The 16,705-nt window shown below is 42.8% G+C and overlaps 1 protein-coding gene across 1 annotated transcript in view; it reads left to right on the top strand.

Annotated features, from left to right (window-relative positions):
- PRTG (protogenin) overlaps positions 1–16,705 on the top strand; it is a 189,276-nt gene that overhangs the window by 4,462 nt on the left and 168,109 nt on the right. The window contains exon 2 of the mRNA XM_040342732.1: positions 12,897–13,199. Coding sequence (XP_040198666.1) covers positions 12,897–13,199 — 303 coding nt within the window. The remainder of the gene's footprint in view (positions 1–12,896; positions 13,200–16,705) is intronic.

Genomic DNA, 16,705 nt, shown 5'->3' with positions numbered 1-16,705 from the left:
TTGTTCATGAATTTGATCATGTTTCGATTGATCAGATTATGAGATTGCATGGGGGAAATTAGATGAGGTTGGTAATTTATGAACATCCCGGCTGACTATCGATAACAACTGACTTCCCTGTGTGCATCCTTTACTTTCTTTACTTTTACTTTACTTTAAATTCTTTACTGATAGATTTTTCCTCTTAGGAATAAATTGATCTGGTATGGTGACCATGATCGCTTTGATTTCTCTATCCGATCGGTGTGCAGTTTGATCGAAGTTATTGAATTGGCAAACAATCAAATTAGTTATAACTTTACATTTGTCTGATTTTGACTCAATCTAGATTGGATATGATCAAACCAAATCAGTTTGTCAGGGAGGAATATTATCGATCGGCAGCACAGAGATGCTTGGTAATACAATTGATCACATTAGGATCGATCAGATTATGAGATGGTACAATGTTGTAATTTATGGTTGTATCATATAACTATTGATTAAATCTACTTCCCCAAATGTATCCACTCCCTGGTGTTTGTCCTATCAATCGATCGGGTTGTTGACTATTGCTGGCCATAAACGCTTTAAAAAATAACTGATTTATTTTCCGATCGATCTCGTCTGATAGGAATAAGAGATCTATAGTCCACAACCCAGTTGATTGGTAGAATGACACACACACTCAGGGAAGTGGATTTCGATCAATAGTTGGAAGATTCAATTATAGGATCACATCTCAGGCCTCGTACACACGACCGAGTTTCTCGGCAAAAACCAGCAAGAAACTTGCTGAGAGATATTTTTTTGCCGAGGAAACCTGTCGTGTGTACATTTTCGTCGAGGAAACTGTCGAGAAACTCGACGAGCCAAAAAGAGAGCAAGTTCTCTATTTCCTTGACGGGAATGGAGAAAATTGGCTTGTCGAGTTCCTCGACAGCCTAACAAGGAACTTGACGAGCAAAACGATGTGTTTCGCCCGTCGAGTTCCTCGGTCGTGTGTACGAGGCTTCAGTTTTCACCATGCAATCTCATAAACTGGTCGATCAGTATATGATCGAATTGATGAACAGAGCATCTCAGTGCTGCCTGATCGATAATTCTCCACCCTGACCGATCAACTCAGTTTGATCAAATAAGAGCTAAATCGTTTGGAATGGAAGTTCGACTGTTTGCCAGTTCAATCGTTTTTTAATCAAGTCTCACATTGATCAGATAATACAATTAAAGAGCGTATGGCCACTGTAAGAAATCAAATCTTATAGTGGCCATACAGGTAACAATCTGATTGAACGATTTTTCAATGGGACAGTGTGATCAATTCTATGAATTGCCAAAAGGCACATACTGGGTCTTTCATCGATTTTCAGCAAAATTATACTAATCAATCTGGACAGAGAATCCGTGAAACTTGTATGGTGTATCAAACGATCTTCCAATCCTATTTCTTGGAAATTGAATCATCATTTGTCCATTGAGGGACACAGGGACAGTAGATCCAATACCAATGGGTTATACTGCCACCTTCAGGGTAACCTCCGCCATCGCTATAAGATTATGTCCCTCCATGGACTTCGAGAAGAGATTGTGGGGGAGATTTACTAAAACTGGAGAGTGCAAAATGTGGTGCAGCTCTGCATAGAAACCAATCAGCTTCCAGTTTTTATTGTCTAAGCAAAGAGGTTGTAAAGGTACCATTTTTTTTGCTTTACCTTAGTGCAGTCCTCCTTAACTTACCTCATCCTTCCATTTTGCTTTTAAATGTCCTTATTTCTTCTGAGAAATCCTCACTTCCTGTTCTTCTGTCTGTAACTCCACACAGTAATGCTAGGCTTTCTCCCTGGTGTGGAGTGTCGTGCTCGCCCCCTCCCTTGGACGCCCACTAACACACAGCTCCTTTCTCTATCTGCAACGTAGAGAGCGTCCTGACTCTCCTGTAGTCCAAGGGAGGGGGCGAGCACGACACTCCACACCAGGGAGAAAACCTCACATTACTGTGTGGAGTTACAGACAGAAGAACAGGAAGTGAGGATTTCTCAGAAGAAATAAGGACATTTAAAAGCAAAATGGAAGGATGAGGTAAATGAAGGAGGACTGCACTAAGGTAAAGGAAGCTATTTAGGAAAAAAATTGTACCTTTACAACCCCTTTAACTGAAGAAACTTAGTTAGAAGCTGATTGGCTGCACCAGATTCTGAGTGCTCCGGGTTTTAAGTAATGTGCTCCTCTGTATGTTCAGTATAGAGATGATGATGTTTGTTGCTTTGGGTTGTATCTGCATGTTTTGCTGTGTTGTGGATAATATTATGACTGTGATGGTAAACAGAGGCTCCGCTCCATCTCTCTGCATCATTGAAATGGATTTATGTGTGTTTTAGTGACAGTCGGTTTTGCTTGATTGCCTTTGGTAATCCTCGCTCTGGCAAAAATAGGAATAATGAGCGAGATGGTGAATGCAGAAGACAGTCAATATTAGTTTTATTATAGCCGGACGGTGTCTACATTATTTATAAGTAGCATGTGATGGATGGAGAAAGTTTGATGGAATGAAGTGCGATGATATTCGGTATGGCGATGTTCTACAGATATTACATGTGTGCTTATGTACATTTATTATAGATCAGTGCAGTCATGTGATTCGATCATCCACGCACGTGTTCGTTAACCGTTTTCGCTGTCATACAATGGTGATTACCCTTTGCCCATATTATTGTGTGTTTACTATCTTAGTATTCATATTCAAATATTCATGTCTCATGCACGCTGTATGTTTTCTCTGCTGCTCCTAGGGGGTGTTTTTTTCCTGCCTCTAAACGCCCCGGCATGGTAGCCCGCGGGGGTCATTTACTAAAATTGGAGATTTCAAAATCTGGTGCAGCTCTGCAAAGAAACCAATCAAACTGCAGGTTTTATTGTCAAAGCCAGTGGCGGCCCGTAATGCAGGGTGCAGGGGTGACGCCCCCATTCCATGTGTATGGCCCCCTAATCTACATGTGAGGTGCCGGGCGCATGAATTCCAATCAGAGTTTTTTTTTTGAAGCACATGATTAGAGCTTGAGGCTCTAAGGCCGCTTTCACACTGGGGCGCGGGCGGCGTCGGCAGTAAAGCGCCGCTATTTTTAGCAGCAAATTACTGTAAAAGGTATTACTGTAAAAGTTATTCGGCTGCTAGCGGGATGCTTTTAACCCCCCGCTAGCAGCCGAAAAAGGGTTAAAACCACCCGCAAAGCGCCGCTGCAGCAGCACATTTGCCGGCAGTTCGGCGGTTTGGCCACGCTTTACAGGCGCTATTTTTAGCCCAAAAGCACCTGAAAAACGCCCCAGTGTGAGTCTTATAGACCTCAGAGAAGAGTGGCCCGAGCCCACCCAGTGTGCCCCGAGCCCACCCAGTTATGTGACAATTGTGAATAAATATTCACAATTGTCACCCTGATGATCCTCCCGGTCAATCAGGAAACGGGTCTTGAGACCCGTTTCCTGATTGGCCGAAAGGAGAAGCGATCCTATTGGCTTAGGAGGAGGAGGGAAGAGACGTGTGGCCACCATGGAGATGCAGGAGAAGCCGTCTCCTGGAGGAAAGTGCCACCTGTGTTATAGATGGGGTAAGTACGGGGCCGGCCGACCGGTGGGGTGTGTTGTTTGCCGCCCCCCCTAAAAAAAAAACACCAGCCGCCACTGGTCAAAGCTTAAAGTGATACTAAATGTTTGATCTTTTTTATTTTATTTTAATAATAAGCATGCCTATATTTATCTGCTCTGTGCAATGGTTTTGCACAGAACAGACCCGACCCTCTTCTTCTGGGGTCCTCCACGGGCGCTCCAGCCCCTCCTCTTTATCGGGCTCCCCCATGGAAAGTCGATTTCCATGGGTGCATTCGTGCAAGTTCACTTCCGAGTCCTACTACTGCGTCCATTGACACAGACAGCGAGACTCGGCCCCGCCCCCTGCGCCCGTATCACAGCTTTTGATTGACAGAAGCAAGAGCTATAGGCTCCTGCTGCTATCATTTTGTCCAATGGAGCCGCTGCACTCGTGCACATCTCTGGTTCAGATCGTGCTCAGATAAGAAAAAGGAGGTTTGGGGGAACAGCAGCACAGAAGGTTTTTAAACCACTTTAATTGAACAAGCTGAAGTTAGAAGCTGATTGGCTACCATACACAGCTGCACCAGATTCGGAGTGCTCCAGTTTTAGTAAATCTCCTCCGAGTGTCCATGCTCACACAGCGTTTAGAAGAGTTTTAAAGGAAGAAACAAAACCCACAGCCAGTGCATCTAGGAGCAGCGGCTTTTGCAGAAAAAATGTTTGATGCACGTAAACGCACGTAAATGCTAGGTGCGTGTAGCATTCATTTCAATGGCCAGAATAAATTATAGTGCTTGATGTGCCTTAACGTGTTACACGTGTTTACAACTGTTAAGTGTTCTTTCTGCCAAAATGCTGCTGCCTGGAGGGAAGGAATCTAGGAGAGTTAACAAAATGTCCTGTGTGCACGAGGCCTCAAGGGCTTCTACATATAGGGTGTAAACAAATACTGCATATTCTTTTTTGACAGTTTTTTTTTTTCTTTAGGATCTGAATGCACTTTTGTTGTTTTCTTTGTCCCTAATGCACACAGTTACCTTAAAGTATAACTAAAGGCAAACCTTTTTTTTTAGTGGAAATGGATTAGAACACCTATTAGGTTTTTATTGCTACCTCTGCCCCCCCCCCCCCCCCCCCCCCATTAGGGACATTCACCCTCTCTATTTGTCCATTCAGGCATTTATGCATCTATATGTGTGTAAACACAAGCACTTTACATACCAGCTCATGCGTTTTTATACATGGTCTTTGTGTGAACATCTGCCAGCATTCTCTTGCATATATGATTATTTATGCCAGTGTGCATCACAGAGATAAAACGTGATTCCTTCATAGCCGCTCACTGTTTTTTAATGTAATAACTGATTTTCGGTTGTATGTTACCGATTGAGCATCCTATCAATATCCTATGTGTTGTTTTTAGAGCTCTTGCACTCAGGCGCATATAGGATGTATAGTCCTAAAGATTAAAATGCGCCTGTGTTTGTAGTGCCTAGGTGTCACAGCCGCTGTGTAAATCTGCTCATAGAAGTACATTACAGAATACTTTATACACACTGAGGCCCCGTACACACGTCCGAGAAACTTGACGGGCAAAACACATAGTTTTGCTCGTCGAGTTCCTTGTGAAGCCGCCGAGGATCTCGGCGAGCCAACTTTTCCCATTGACTAACGAAGAAATAGAGAACATGTTCTCTTTTTGGCCCGACGAGATCCTCGTCGGTTTTCTCGACGAAAAGTGTACACACGACCGGTTTTCTCGGCAGAATACGTCTCCCAGTTTCTGGCTGAATTCTGCCGAGAAAACCGGTTGTGTGTTCGGGGCCTGATACATTAATTTACATGGAAAAGCAAGAAGCTCGATCTTCCACAAAAAAAAACTTTCTGACATAGGCTACATGCCGAAACGCGTAAGCCCTGTATTATTTTGTACCACTCCTGGATTAATAAATGTATTCATTGCATTTATTCATTACTTTCCTTTTTCTACATCAAAATGCAGGTACTAGCATTTATGTGTTTATAGCTGTGTGTAATGTATTCAAGCATTTCTGATCCCTTTTACCCCAGAGGAACCTTTGAACATATTTTCAGATCTCTGGGTACCCCTGGTAACATTAGTTCATGAGGGTCTTTGGGAAAATGCCATGCCCCTTACATTGGTGCTGGTGGTAAATGGGAAGAATGTGCCTGTTAAGCCCACCATAGATGGTTTGAATCTCAAATGATTGTACCCAAGTTAATCCATTGATCGACTTAGGTACAACCAGCATGTCCGATTTTTAGATTATTTCCAACAGCTATAGTGCTAGCAGTAATCACCGTGTTCTCCCACCAGGGACGGCTCTTCCTGCCAAGAGAAAACAATCGCTCTGGGGGAGGGATTTCCACATGAACATTGTGTTGATGAGGGAGCCAAGCAATTTTCTTTCCTGCAACCCCCAGTTGAAAATCGGGTGGGGTGGCCAGAATGACACTTTTGCAGTCATACAACTGGCTTTGCCAAGTGGTGTTGGGCCTGGAACTCTGCAGGCACCAATCAGATAGAAGTTCAGATGACCACATGTCAAGGAACCCCTAGCCAACGCTGGAGGAACCCTGTTTGAGAATCGTTGGCATATTCTTTAATGTATGTCTATGGGCAGAATTACACAGCATTGGTTCCCATGTTTCGCAAATACACCCTACACTCATGTGCAAGAGCCCGAAGTACATCTGTTAAACAACATGTTTTAGATTGTAAGCTCCAACGTACAGGGCCCTCCGATCCCCTCTTGTATTGTAACTGTACCGTCTCTCGCCTAAAGTGCTACGCAAACTGCTGTCACTATAGAAACCCTATATAATAATGATAAAAAAAAAGAATCAAGAATTGTGAATAAGCCACACGCTGTTTTATTAATTGCAGATGACACCCCATTGGTCATCAGTCCATTGTCCCCACATTAGTTGGGCATTATACTAGTTAAGACTTTTGCCACTACAGAAAGGCGTTAAGGAATGTACAGAGAGTGAAGGTGCCATTATAGGGCTGAGATCAGATAAAGCTTGTTTGTGATGGATTTGACACTTCTGGAGCTAGCGGAGAAACAGCTCAAGATGTGTTTACCCAAAGTACAGGATCTTGGGTGAAATATCTCAGATTACATAGTCGCTTGGAAGTGCTGGGCTATTGATCTCCATCTGAAAAATCAATTGTTGATGGGGAGTCCAAACCTATTTATATATGTCACCTTAAACCTTAATACCCTAAAAAAAAAAACGGAGATTAGAAGTGCTGATAAAGAGCATGGCAGCTGAGATTGTGTCCTAAGGCCGGGGCTGTTTGAATTCTCTGACTTCTTTTTATCTCCCGGGTGTGATGGATGAAGAAACTGGGATTGTTGTGTTAGGTAAAAAAAAAAAAAAGCATGTTCCTTCCTTGAGAGATAAGTACTGCTAAGAAAATGTGTATTGGGTAATTAAGTAATCCCCACTGCATGAGACAGTAAGCAGCCAATTAGTTCCGCATTTCTGTAACAGTTGGCAATACACAAATGTGGATATAAAAGTTCCCTAATCCCTCTCCCACTGGGATGCAACAGCAAGAGTCACAAATATTAGGAAGTGGCATTGTCCCCAACCTTAAATGTATCGGATGAAATGCAAGAATTAAGTAAATTGAGCAAGTTGGGACATTACTAAGCGCGCGTTACGGGAGAGTAGACAAGTGTAAACCATTAACCAACCGCGAGAAAAAAAAAACGGATTAAGCAGGTTTGTACCAAGTGATAATGCGCTTAATATTTACATGCATGTTAAGAATAAACACAGGAGGAGGACCTGTGGAAGGTATTACAAGCCATTTAATTTTGCCGTTGTCACTAATGATGATTTCAAGGCTAACCGAGAAGGGTGCGCAAGAACGGGAAATTCCCCAAGGGTAGAAAACCTGGCAGTTTATAAAAGACGGGAGGGATTGTTAATGATTTCTTGTAAAAATCAAACCTTTATGACTTTCCTTGTTTATGATCTCTGTGACAAGCTTGTAAAATTAGCAGAGAGTGTTCCCTCTTGTTTCCGTGTTAATGATGGCGAACGCTCACTTGGGGAGTGCTGATCTTTTTTTTTTTTTTAAAGAGTTCCCCTTTTACAAGTGTTTGGTAAACAAATATGACAGAGTGCGTCGGCCATAAAACTTTCCCCTCCGCAGGTGCTGCCTTGCCGTATAGCTGGGAGGATTGTAGCAAGGCTAAACCTCAACCAGCAGCTCTGTAGTTTGATCCCATCGCTGTTCTACTTTATTTAGACTGGATTGTTCGGGCATTATGGTTGCAACACACTATACCGTATGTGCACATAGTCCTAATGTAAATTATTTATTACAGATATTTATTTAGCGCTGATAATTTACATGCTTATTGTACATTCAGATGAGTCCCTGCCCTCGAGGAGCTTACAATCTAAGATCGCTAACGCACTTGAGACGATTTAGTTCGCATTTGTAGCGCTATACAAGTTACTCACTCACTCACATACTAGGGCCCTTTTAGACAGGAGCCAGTTAGAAGAGAAGTAAAGGTTTTTTTTCCCCCCTAGTCATACTTATCTAGGTGGATGCAGCATGGGTCCAATGCTGCATCTGTCCCCTCAGCGCCTCTACACTTAGAACCGAGAGATTGAACATTGCCAATCGCTCGGTTTTCACAGCTTCGTGAACAGAGAGCTGTAGACTGTAAGGCCTCGTACACACAACCGTTTTCCTCGACAGAATCCATCAAGAAACTTGGTGGCAGAGCTTTTTTGCCGAGGAAAGCGGTCGTGTGTATGTTTTTCATCGAGGAAACTGTCGAGGAACTTGACGAGAAAAAAAGAGAACAAATTCTCTTTTTCCTCGTTGGGAGTCTCAATTTCCTCGTCGTGTTCCTCGTCGGGCTGGTTTTCGACGAGAAACAAGTTCGTGTGTATGCTAAGAAACGCGCGCATGCTCAGAATAAAGTATGAGACGGGAGCGCACCTTCGGTAAAAGTAGAGTTGTAATGGAGATAGCACATTTGTCACGCTGTAACAGTCTGAAAAGTGCAAATTGTCTCTTATCAAACTTTTACTTAACACGCAGTAACATGAGATTAGCAAAAGCAGCCCCAAGGGTTGTGCCAGTGGAATCAAACTTCCCCTGTTGTTGTATGTGTTGTACGTCACCGCGTTTGAGAACGAGGAGATTTGGTCTTGACAGTGTGTACGCAAAGAAAGCTTGTCAAGTTTCTCCACAAGCCTGACAAGGAACTCGTCGAGGAAAATGATGTTTCATTTACGACGAGTTCCTCGGTCGTGTGTACGAGGCCTCAGTCACAGCTCTCTGCTCTTCTCCCTTCTCACTCACTGGAGTACTGGGCTGTTAAGGGGGCAGGGGCAGCTGGCTCAGGCGCTAAGAGCCCATTCACACCTTGGCGTTTTGTCGCCTGTAGCGCGACACGCACAAACGCCAGAGGGACCAAAATACATGTAAGGCTATGGGCATGGTTCACATCTGAACGCCGATGCGCCTGACGCGCATCGCATGTAGTCAATAAAAGTTCCGGACCCTTTTTTGTCGCGCATATCGCGCGATATGCGCGTATTTGAGCGTTTCCATTTCCCATAGAAAGTAATGGAAACGCTCGATTCAAGCGACTTGCGCGACAACGGGCGTTTGCTACGGGCGTTTCGTCAATAGAACTTGTCGCCCATGCAGAAGATTAAAAAAATCTACCAACATAGCAACAAGTGATGAAAAGATGATAGTTTTTCCTATTGGCTAAAAAAAACCCGTCAAAGTACAAAAACGTCGGACAACGCTGTATGCAAACGCGCATATTAGCATGAATACGCGCGACAAAACGCCGGAAAAAATGCCAGAAAACGCCGCTATTGCCATACGCCTAGGTGTGAATGCAGCCTTAGGGCTCACTGAGAGGCTGAGCCGGGTGTCAGTCCAGGCATCTGGCGGATCCAGACTCCATGGTTGGAATTACTGGTATTGGTGACATCAGCAGAGAGCGGACTCTAGTCTGCTCTGAAAATGGGACACAGGAGTGCAAAACAAACTTTACTCCTGTGGTCCATAGGAGAAGTACAGCCAAACAAGCTTTAACTGGACTTCTCCTTCAACCTACATGCAAGTCTTTGGAGTCTGGGAAAAAATGGAGTACCTAGAAGATGTGTCATAATTGGGATTCATACCGACCACCCTAGAAGTGCTAACCACTACGTTCTAAATATGTGGTGTCTGCATATGTGTGCTGTTTTGCAGTGCGCTTTTTAGACTTCATGAATGTGTGCAGTTTGGGAATGACAAAAATGCACAGTCTGCCAACCGCCCCCCCCCCCCCTCCTACCTAATAGAGGAATTCCGCCCCACTCTTGGGTAAGGGAAACTGTCAGTGAAGTCTTGCGGCTTCACTGCCGATTTCCTACTGTGCATGTGCAAATCGCGCTGCACTTTCTCAATTGACAGGTTGTGGGGCGGAAGGAGGAGAGGGCCGCTGCGAACTGAGCCGGAAGTGGGAGCGGGTACCTGTCAAAACCAGGTACCCACTTCCCTCCAAAAGGTTCCAAATGTGCCAGATAAGCAGAGTTTCCCCTTTTGGGTGGAGCTTTGCTTTAAGCTGCAACAAGCAGCAGACAAGGGTGTTTACCCAGCATGTAGCAATCGGCAGAAGGCAGAGCGGCCGAACGCTACACCTTCAAGTAAATAAGGAAGCGCTGCAAATGCCCCACAATGGAAAAAATTTAGTTAACCAGGCAGTGAGGAGGTATCGTATTGCTTCCTCGCCTCCAGTCAGTAGCCTCTGGAGCGTGATCTAAACGCAGATCGCGCTTCAGAGGAAAGGAAGATTGTGACCAGTGATATGCAATTAGTAGACCTCCAGAACTCCAGAACTACAAGTCCCATGAGGCATAGCAAGACTTTGATAGCCACAAGCATGACACTTAGAGGCAGAGGCATGATGGCACTTGTAGTTTTGCAACAGCTGGAGGTCCGCTAATTGCATAGCCCTGATTTAGACGAATGCCTAAATCTACCATTAAAATATGACCCGTTCAATTTTATTTTCCGTTATAAAGTGTTGCAAGGTGTGTGAATAAGTGGAAAGTCAGGCAGCGGCTCTCACTGCTCTATGGACTGTACATACAGTATACAATGCTGTGTCTCAGCAGTGGGATGGAGACTTCCCGCCCCACACCCCGAAAAAATGGCATTGAGCTGAGCGCTGCTCAGCCCTTTACAGGAGGCTTTGTATTTTCTCAATGAATACAAAGCTTACTCTGATTGGGTGAGGTAGAGATCATGATGTCATCTGCCCACCTCTGGGAATTATGTTTTTTTTCAGTTTTTTTAGTCTATAGGAATTTTTTGTAATATACAAAAGAACCTCAACGTTAGTGTGGATTACAGTAATTCGTTTTTAAAATGTCCTTTGTTCCATTATTAAATGTATCACTCCTCCAAAATGGAAGCAATCTACCATCTGTTTTGACCTTGCCAATAATTAGCCAACTATTATGTACAGTGATACAGCAATGAGAGTAGCACAGATAGCAACCATTCTCAGGGTCACGGGGGCCGAAGTCTGACCCTGATTTGTGATTGCTTGTTTCTTTGCCAATTGTTCTAGCATGATAGGAAATCTTATCATAAATGTGTTTAGCTGTTAGAAGAAACTTTCATATCTGCAGGTTTATTGTATTTTTTGGTGTTTGTATTAGCTATTACTAAAGCCAGATTCTACAAAGCACCATTTAGAGGGTACGTAAGCCAGATTTTTTTCTTTTTGTTTTGGACAGAGTGGGGATGGGAGAGAACCATTGTCAGGTTTTTATTGCGTTCTTTGTCTCCAGTGGGGAGATTTATGCTCTTTATGTGTTCTAGTGATCATTGTTACCAGGACTTTAAGTAAGGAAATCCTTTTTTTCAGGAAAAAATTTGAATCTAAGGAGGAGATTTTTCTTATTTTGGTGAAATTTCCTATTACATTCTGTTGTGTCTATAGGAGAAAAAGTTAAGGTTTATCTCCTCTGTGGGAAACAAATGCAAAAAAAACTTGACATTCCTAACTCCATGCAAAACAACACGAGTGACCTTGTCGTTGTGCTACTGCTCCTTCATGGTTCATTCACTGAATATGATAGGTCCCTGGTCAGGCTGTATTGCATAAAACCAATAGTGAAAAAAAATAACTATGCTGATGCTGGCGTGAGTTAAATTTAATATGTTTTCCTGGTAGAGCTGGAATGCCAGGCAGCTTAAACAAGTGCTAGACTTAGTTTCAGGCAAAGTTGGTATGAAAAAATAAATAAACGTCAACTGGCACTATAGAGTATAGTGCCCCCTCCAGATGCCTTCAACTCAAGTGAGGTTCAGTAGAACATCCAAAAAGTGGGCTAATTCGGCACACTCTGGGTGAGGTTCAGTAGAACATCCAAAAAGTGGGTTAATTCGGCGCACTCTTGGTGAGGTTCAGTAGAACATCCAAAAAGTGGGTTAATTCGGCGCACTCTGGGTGAGGTTCAGTAGAACATCCAAAAAGTTGGGTAATTTGGCGCACTCTGGGTGAGGTTCAGTAGAACATACAAAAAGTGGGTTAATTTGGCGCACTCTGGGTGAGGTTCAGTAGAAAACCTCCCCACTGACCGTGTACCCGGAAGTGACGACATCCCTGCTGTGTTCCTGTGTTTCACCATGTTACGTCCCCGTCTGCCGAGAGCGCTGGGTTCCACCACCATTACCGGATTAATGGAGGACACCTCAGCCACCGACATCAGGCACCAGGCAGCTCCCGGGACAGCGTGGATGATGATACTATTAGAAATGCTGATCTTTATCGCTCGTTTGTGAGTGTTTTTATTAAGTAATTTTTCTATTAAACCGCCTAACTGCTACGCTTATAAGGTGCTGGTTTTGTCCTTGTTTTTTTGTAGGATCTACACCTGGGAATCTTGGTTGATATTTGCATACCGGAGCAGCATGGTATAAGGGGGCACATAGGGTCCTGACCTACGGGTGCCCACCATATGGTTTTAATAGTTTGTTCGGTCATTTACGTTATATAATATATTTGCTTTAAATTCATTGTAATCTACAAAGAGGTGGATGACCTGTCTATGCTGCCTGACTGGATGACAAGATTAGCTGAACAGAATTTTTTGACAAAAAGAAACACAAAATAGTTCACAACAGAATATTTAGCACCTGTGGTTTAGCTATGCGCCTTTTTTAGCTCTTTCATATATAAAGAATTTTCTTCCTTGCATATTTGCCATGTTTACTATAATTAATAGTAACAATCTTTTCACTTTTCCCTTGGCAGGGTGTTGGTGTTTTACTGATCTTTTGTTTGTGAAAGAACCTGTGGATACAATAGTGTTGCGAAAAGATGCCGCGGTTTTAGATTGCCAAGCTCATGGAGAACCTCCAATTGCTTTGACGTGGATAAAAAATGGTGTAAAGATTACTGAAAACGAAAGGATCTCAACTTTGAAGAATGGTTCCTTGTTCATCCAAGAAGTGGAGGGAAAGAAAGGAGAGTTTTCCGATGAAGGATATTACCAGTGCCTAACTATGAACAAATATGGTGCCATGTTAAGTCAAAAGGCTCACCTTTCTGTAGCAAGTAAGTTTTTGTATTTAATGCCTATTTCACGGTTTGTTGCACAAATGACTTATGCCTCGTTTCCACTGAGCGGAACGGTTCGGTACAGTTTGGAGCGGTTAGAATGGTCGGGTCTATTCTGGTAAGCATTTCAACTGCAAGTCGGACCATCAGGGGCCATACAGTGTTTAGAAAAAATGCCTAGCGTGTCCGCCAATCAGTGGAATGTATTGTAGCTCCGCCCTAACCGAACCGTACCATTTTCTATGGCCCCACATCTGAAGCAGGACTGAGAATGGTGCGGTACGGTACGGTTGCATGGGCCGCTTTCATAATGGAAACACCCAAAATAGCGTAACGTACCAAACCGTACCGAACCGATCCGCTCAGTGGAAACAAAGTCTTATGAACTAATTAAACAATAGAAATACAGAAAGGAGCTCCAGACCAAAATTGGATAAAAAAGTGCAAGGACAATTTAATTGTTGGTCAATAAGTCATTAAAAAAAATCAAGTTTTAGGGTTTGCGTTGGCTGTTTTTAGATGCATTTTATTTTTTCACCAACAATTAAAATGATCTTGGACTTTTCTGGCGCTCATTTCCTGTTTTGTTCTGGCGCTCCTTTCCTGTTTTGTTCTGGTTCTCCCTTCTGTATTTCTATGGTTTAAAGCTACTGTTGGATGCCCATTGAGGGAAGTCTTGCTGTGTGGGAGCCGCCTTGCAAGAGCTAATAAGCTTTTTTGAAAGTTTTCCTTCATCTGAATACACGGGCAACTTCCCAGCGTCTCGTTGAGTATGTTGTTGTTGAACAATTTAGCCAGGCATCAAATAAGAAAGCCTCTGTTCTGAGCTTCCTAAGCTTCCATTTCGGATTTAAATTGTCTCCAGAATATTTATAAGTGTTTTATTAATAAATAAATCAAGAGTGGAGTGTGTGAAAAGAGCAGTCATCAACCTAAACTTTTGATCAAGAAGACAGCCATGTTTAAGTCCATTCATTGAAATCATGTGATGGCAGCTGCGTTGAAACATGGAATGAGAAAATGAAATGACAAAGCCAATGAATTTTTATTATATTAGATGTGGGCCAGGTGTACAAATTGCTTTTTTTTTTTTTTTTTGTCTTTTGAAGGATTTTTTTTTTTTAATGAGATGTGTGAGCACACAGAGCAATCAACTCCAGTTTGATTTATTTATTTATTTTACACTAGAGTCCATCAATTTACTACTAGATGGAGACTTTCCCAGTAAGAAACAAAGCACGTCAAATGCATTAAAGCCAGATCCACAGGGTACGAACGTGACTGCTGATACCTTTGCATAATATCGCCAGGCTCAGTGTGATCACATGACAGTGATGTACCAGGCCTCGCGTGTTTCACGTAGATCTATGCTCAACCTGATTACACATTAAGTGTTAAAAAACTGTCATTTTAAATGACAGAAGGGCCGCATTGATCCTTTACATTTATGTCCCAAATACTGTTTTCTTTGATTGCCTGACCTTACAGTCCAGAGCATGTGTGATATGCCACATGGAATCCCTTTCATTCAGTTTTCTGGAGCGTAATGGGTTTCTCCCATATGACACCTGTGTATAGAGTACCCTTAAGGATTAAACATTTATCTGCGGTTGTAAAAGCCAGGCTGTGAACCAATTGATTTTTCCATTAGCCCCTGTTTCCAAGGCAAGCTTGTTTCCTTCTATTTCATATTTGTTCCTGATAAGATCTCGCTTTTCACATTCACTATTATGGTTAGCAATAAACAGTGGGTATGATTTCAAAATCAAAGAAAAGCAGTTCTCATTTCCGATGCTATGTATTGCTTCATATTGTATGTACAGCTATTTACTTATTCCACAATTCATATTCTTTTCTCAAAATGTAATTTAATAGTGATGTTGGAACATTTTATTGATGCAAAACTCTAGGCAGATATAAAAATATAATTGTGGGCAGTACAGCATGGGGTGCCATACTGTGCAGTACAGCTTTCAATCAGCTTGTTTTTTTCTGCTTTTATGGCTGGTTCACGCCAGATGCAGTCCAGTGCATTTTTAATGCCGCATCAAAAACGCATGGACAGTGTTTAACATGGATTACAATGGTTCTTGTTATTCGGACAGTGGAGGTTCCATTTTTGTGTGGAGCTCCGCCTTAACAAGAGGAAGCACCGTTTTAAAACCTTATGAATCTAGCTGCAGAGGCTTTTATAGAGGTAAAATGGGCAATTATTTTCACTCTTATACCTTTATGTAAATATATTCCCTAAATAGTATCAGTAGTTCATCAATTGATTTTACTTGTCTGTATTTGCTCTTAAAGCGGGAGTTCACCCGAATTTTTTTTTAACATTAGATTGATGCTCATTTTGTCTAGGGCAGGGATCCTCAAACTACGGCCCCCCAGCTGTTGTAGAACTACACATCCCATGAGGCATTGTAACACACTGACATTCACAGACATGACTAGGCATGATGGGAATTGTAGTCCCTGAACAACTGGAGGGCCGTAGTTTGAAGACCCCTGGTCTAGGGGAATCGGGTAGTTTTTTTAAAATCGAAGCAGTACTTACCATTTTAGAGAGCGATCTTCTCCGCCACTTCCGGATATGGTCTTCGGGACTGGGCGTTCCTATGTGATTGACAGGTTTCCGACAGGCTTCCGACAGTCGCATACATCGCGTCACGAGTAGCTGAAAGAAGCCGAACGCCGGTGCGGCTCTATACGGCGCCTGCGCACCGACGTTCGGCTACTTTGGGAAAATCGTGACGCGATGTATGCGACCGTCGGAAGCCTGTCAATCAAGTAGGAATGCCCAGTCCCGCAGCCCATACCCGGAAGCGGCGGAGAAGATGCATCTCTAAAACGGTAAGTACTGCTTAGATTGTAAAAAAAACACCCGATTCCCCTAGACAAAACGAGCCTCAATCTAATGTTAAAAAAAAAAGGTTTTTGGGTGAAATAAATAAAAGAGATACACTGACTCTCAGAAGTGGATTTCTGTTAAGAGGATAATTGGTAGCATTATTATCAGTATAGAAAAACAAGAGGAATTAGCTGCAATAAATATTGTCTGTAAGAATTAGACACAGAATATAATGCCACTTGCACATTGCCAAGACTAGGCAACAGAGGATACCCCATCCATGAGAACAGACAGCATCTTCATTTTCTGTAGGCATGTGATGGCTTAATGAGTCTAGCCTCTCCCACAATGTAAGTACAATGCAGGGCAAAACGTGGCACCGCTTGTAAGCAGATAAATAAATTAGCATTGAGAATGATAATGGCGCACTGTATGGAAATAACACACTGCTTTGAATATCAAATGCACTGTTAATCACTTCCACTAATAGAGATATCAGGGGGTAGCTCTGAGAATATCCCAAAGCCTTTTTCACATGGGATAAAATGGTAAATAGGAGAAAAGGGGCCGTGTGTGCTCAGCCTTGAGGCATTTTTCATTTTGTTTGCCCCGTGTAAACTTTTCTTCTAAGTCTCCTAGAGACAACTGCAAAGAG

Source organism: Rana temporaria, chromosome 3 (genome assembly GCF_905171775.1).
Source record: "Rana temporaria chromosome 3, aRanTem1.1, whole genome shotgun sequence".
NCBI classification, from domain to species: Eukaryota; Metazoa; Chordata; class Amphibia; order Anura; family Ranidae; genus Rana; species Rana temporaria.
Note: the sequence above shows the minus strand (reverse complement) of the source record. Positions and strands in the feature narration are given on the sequence as shown.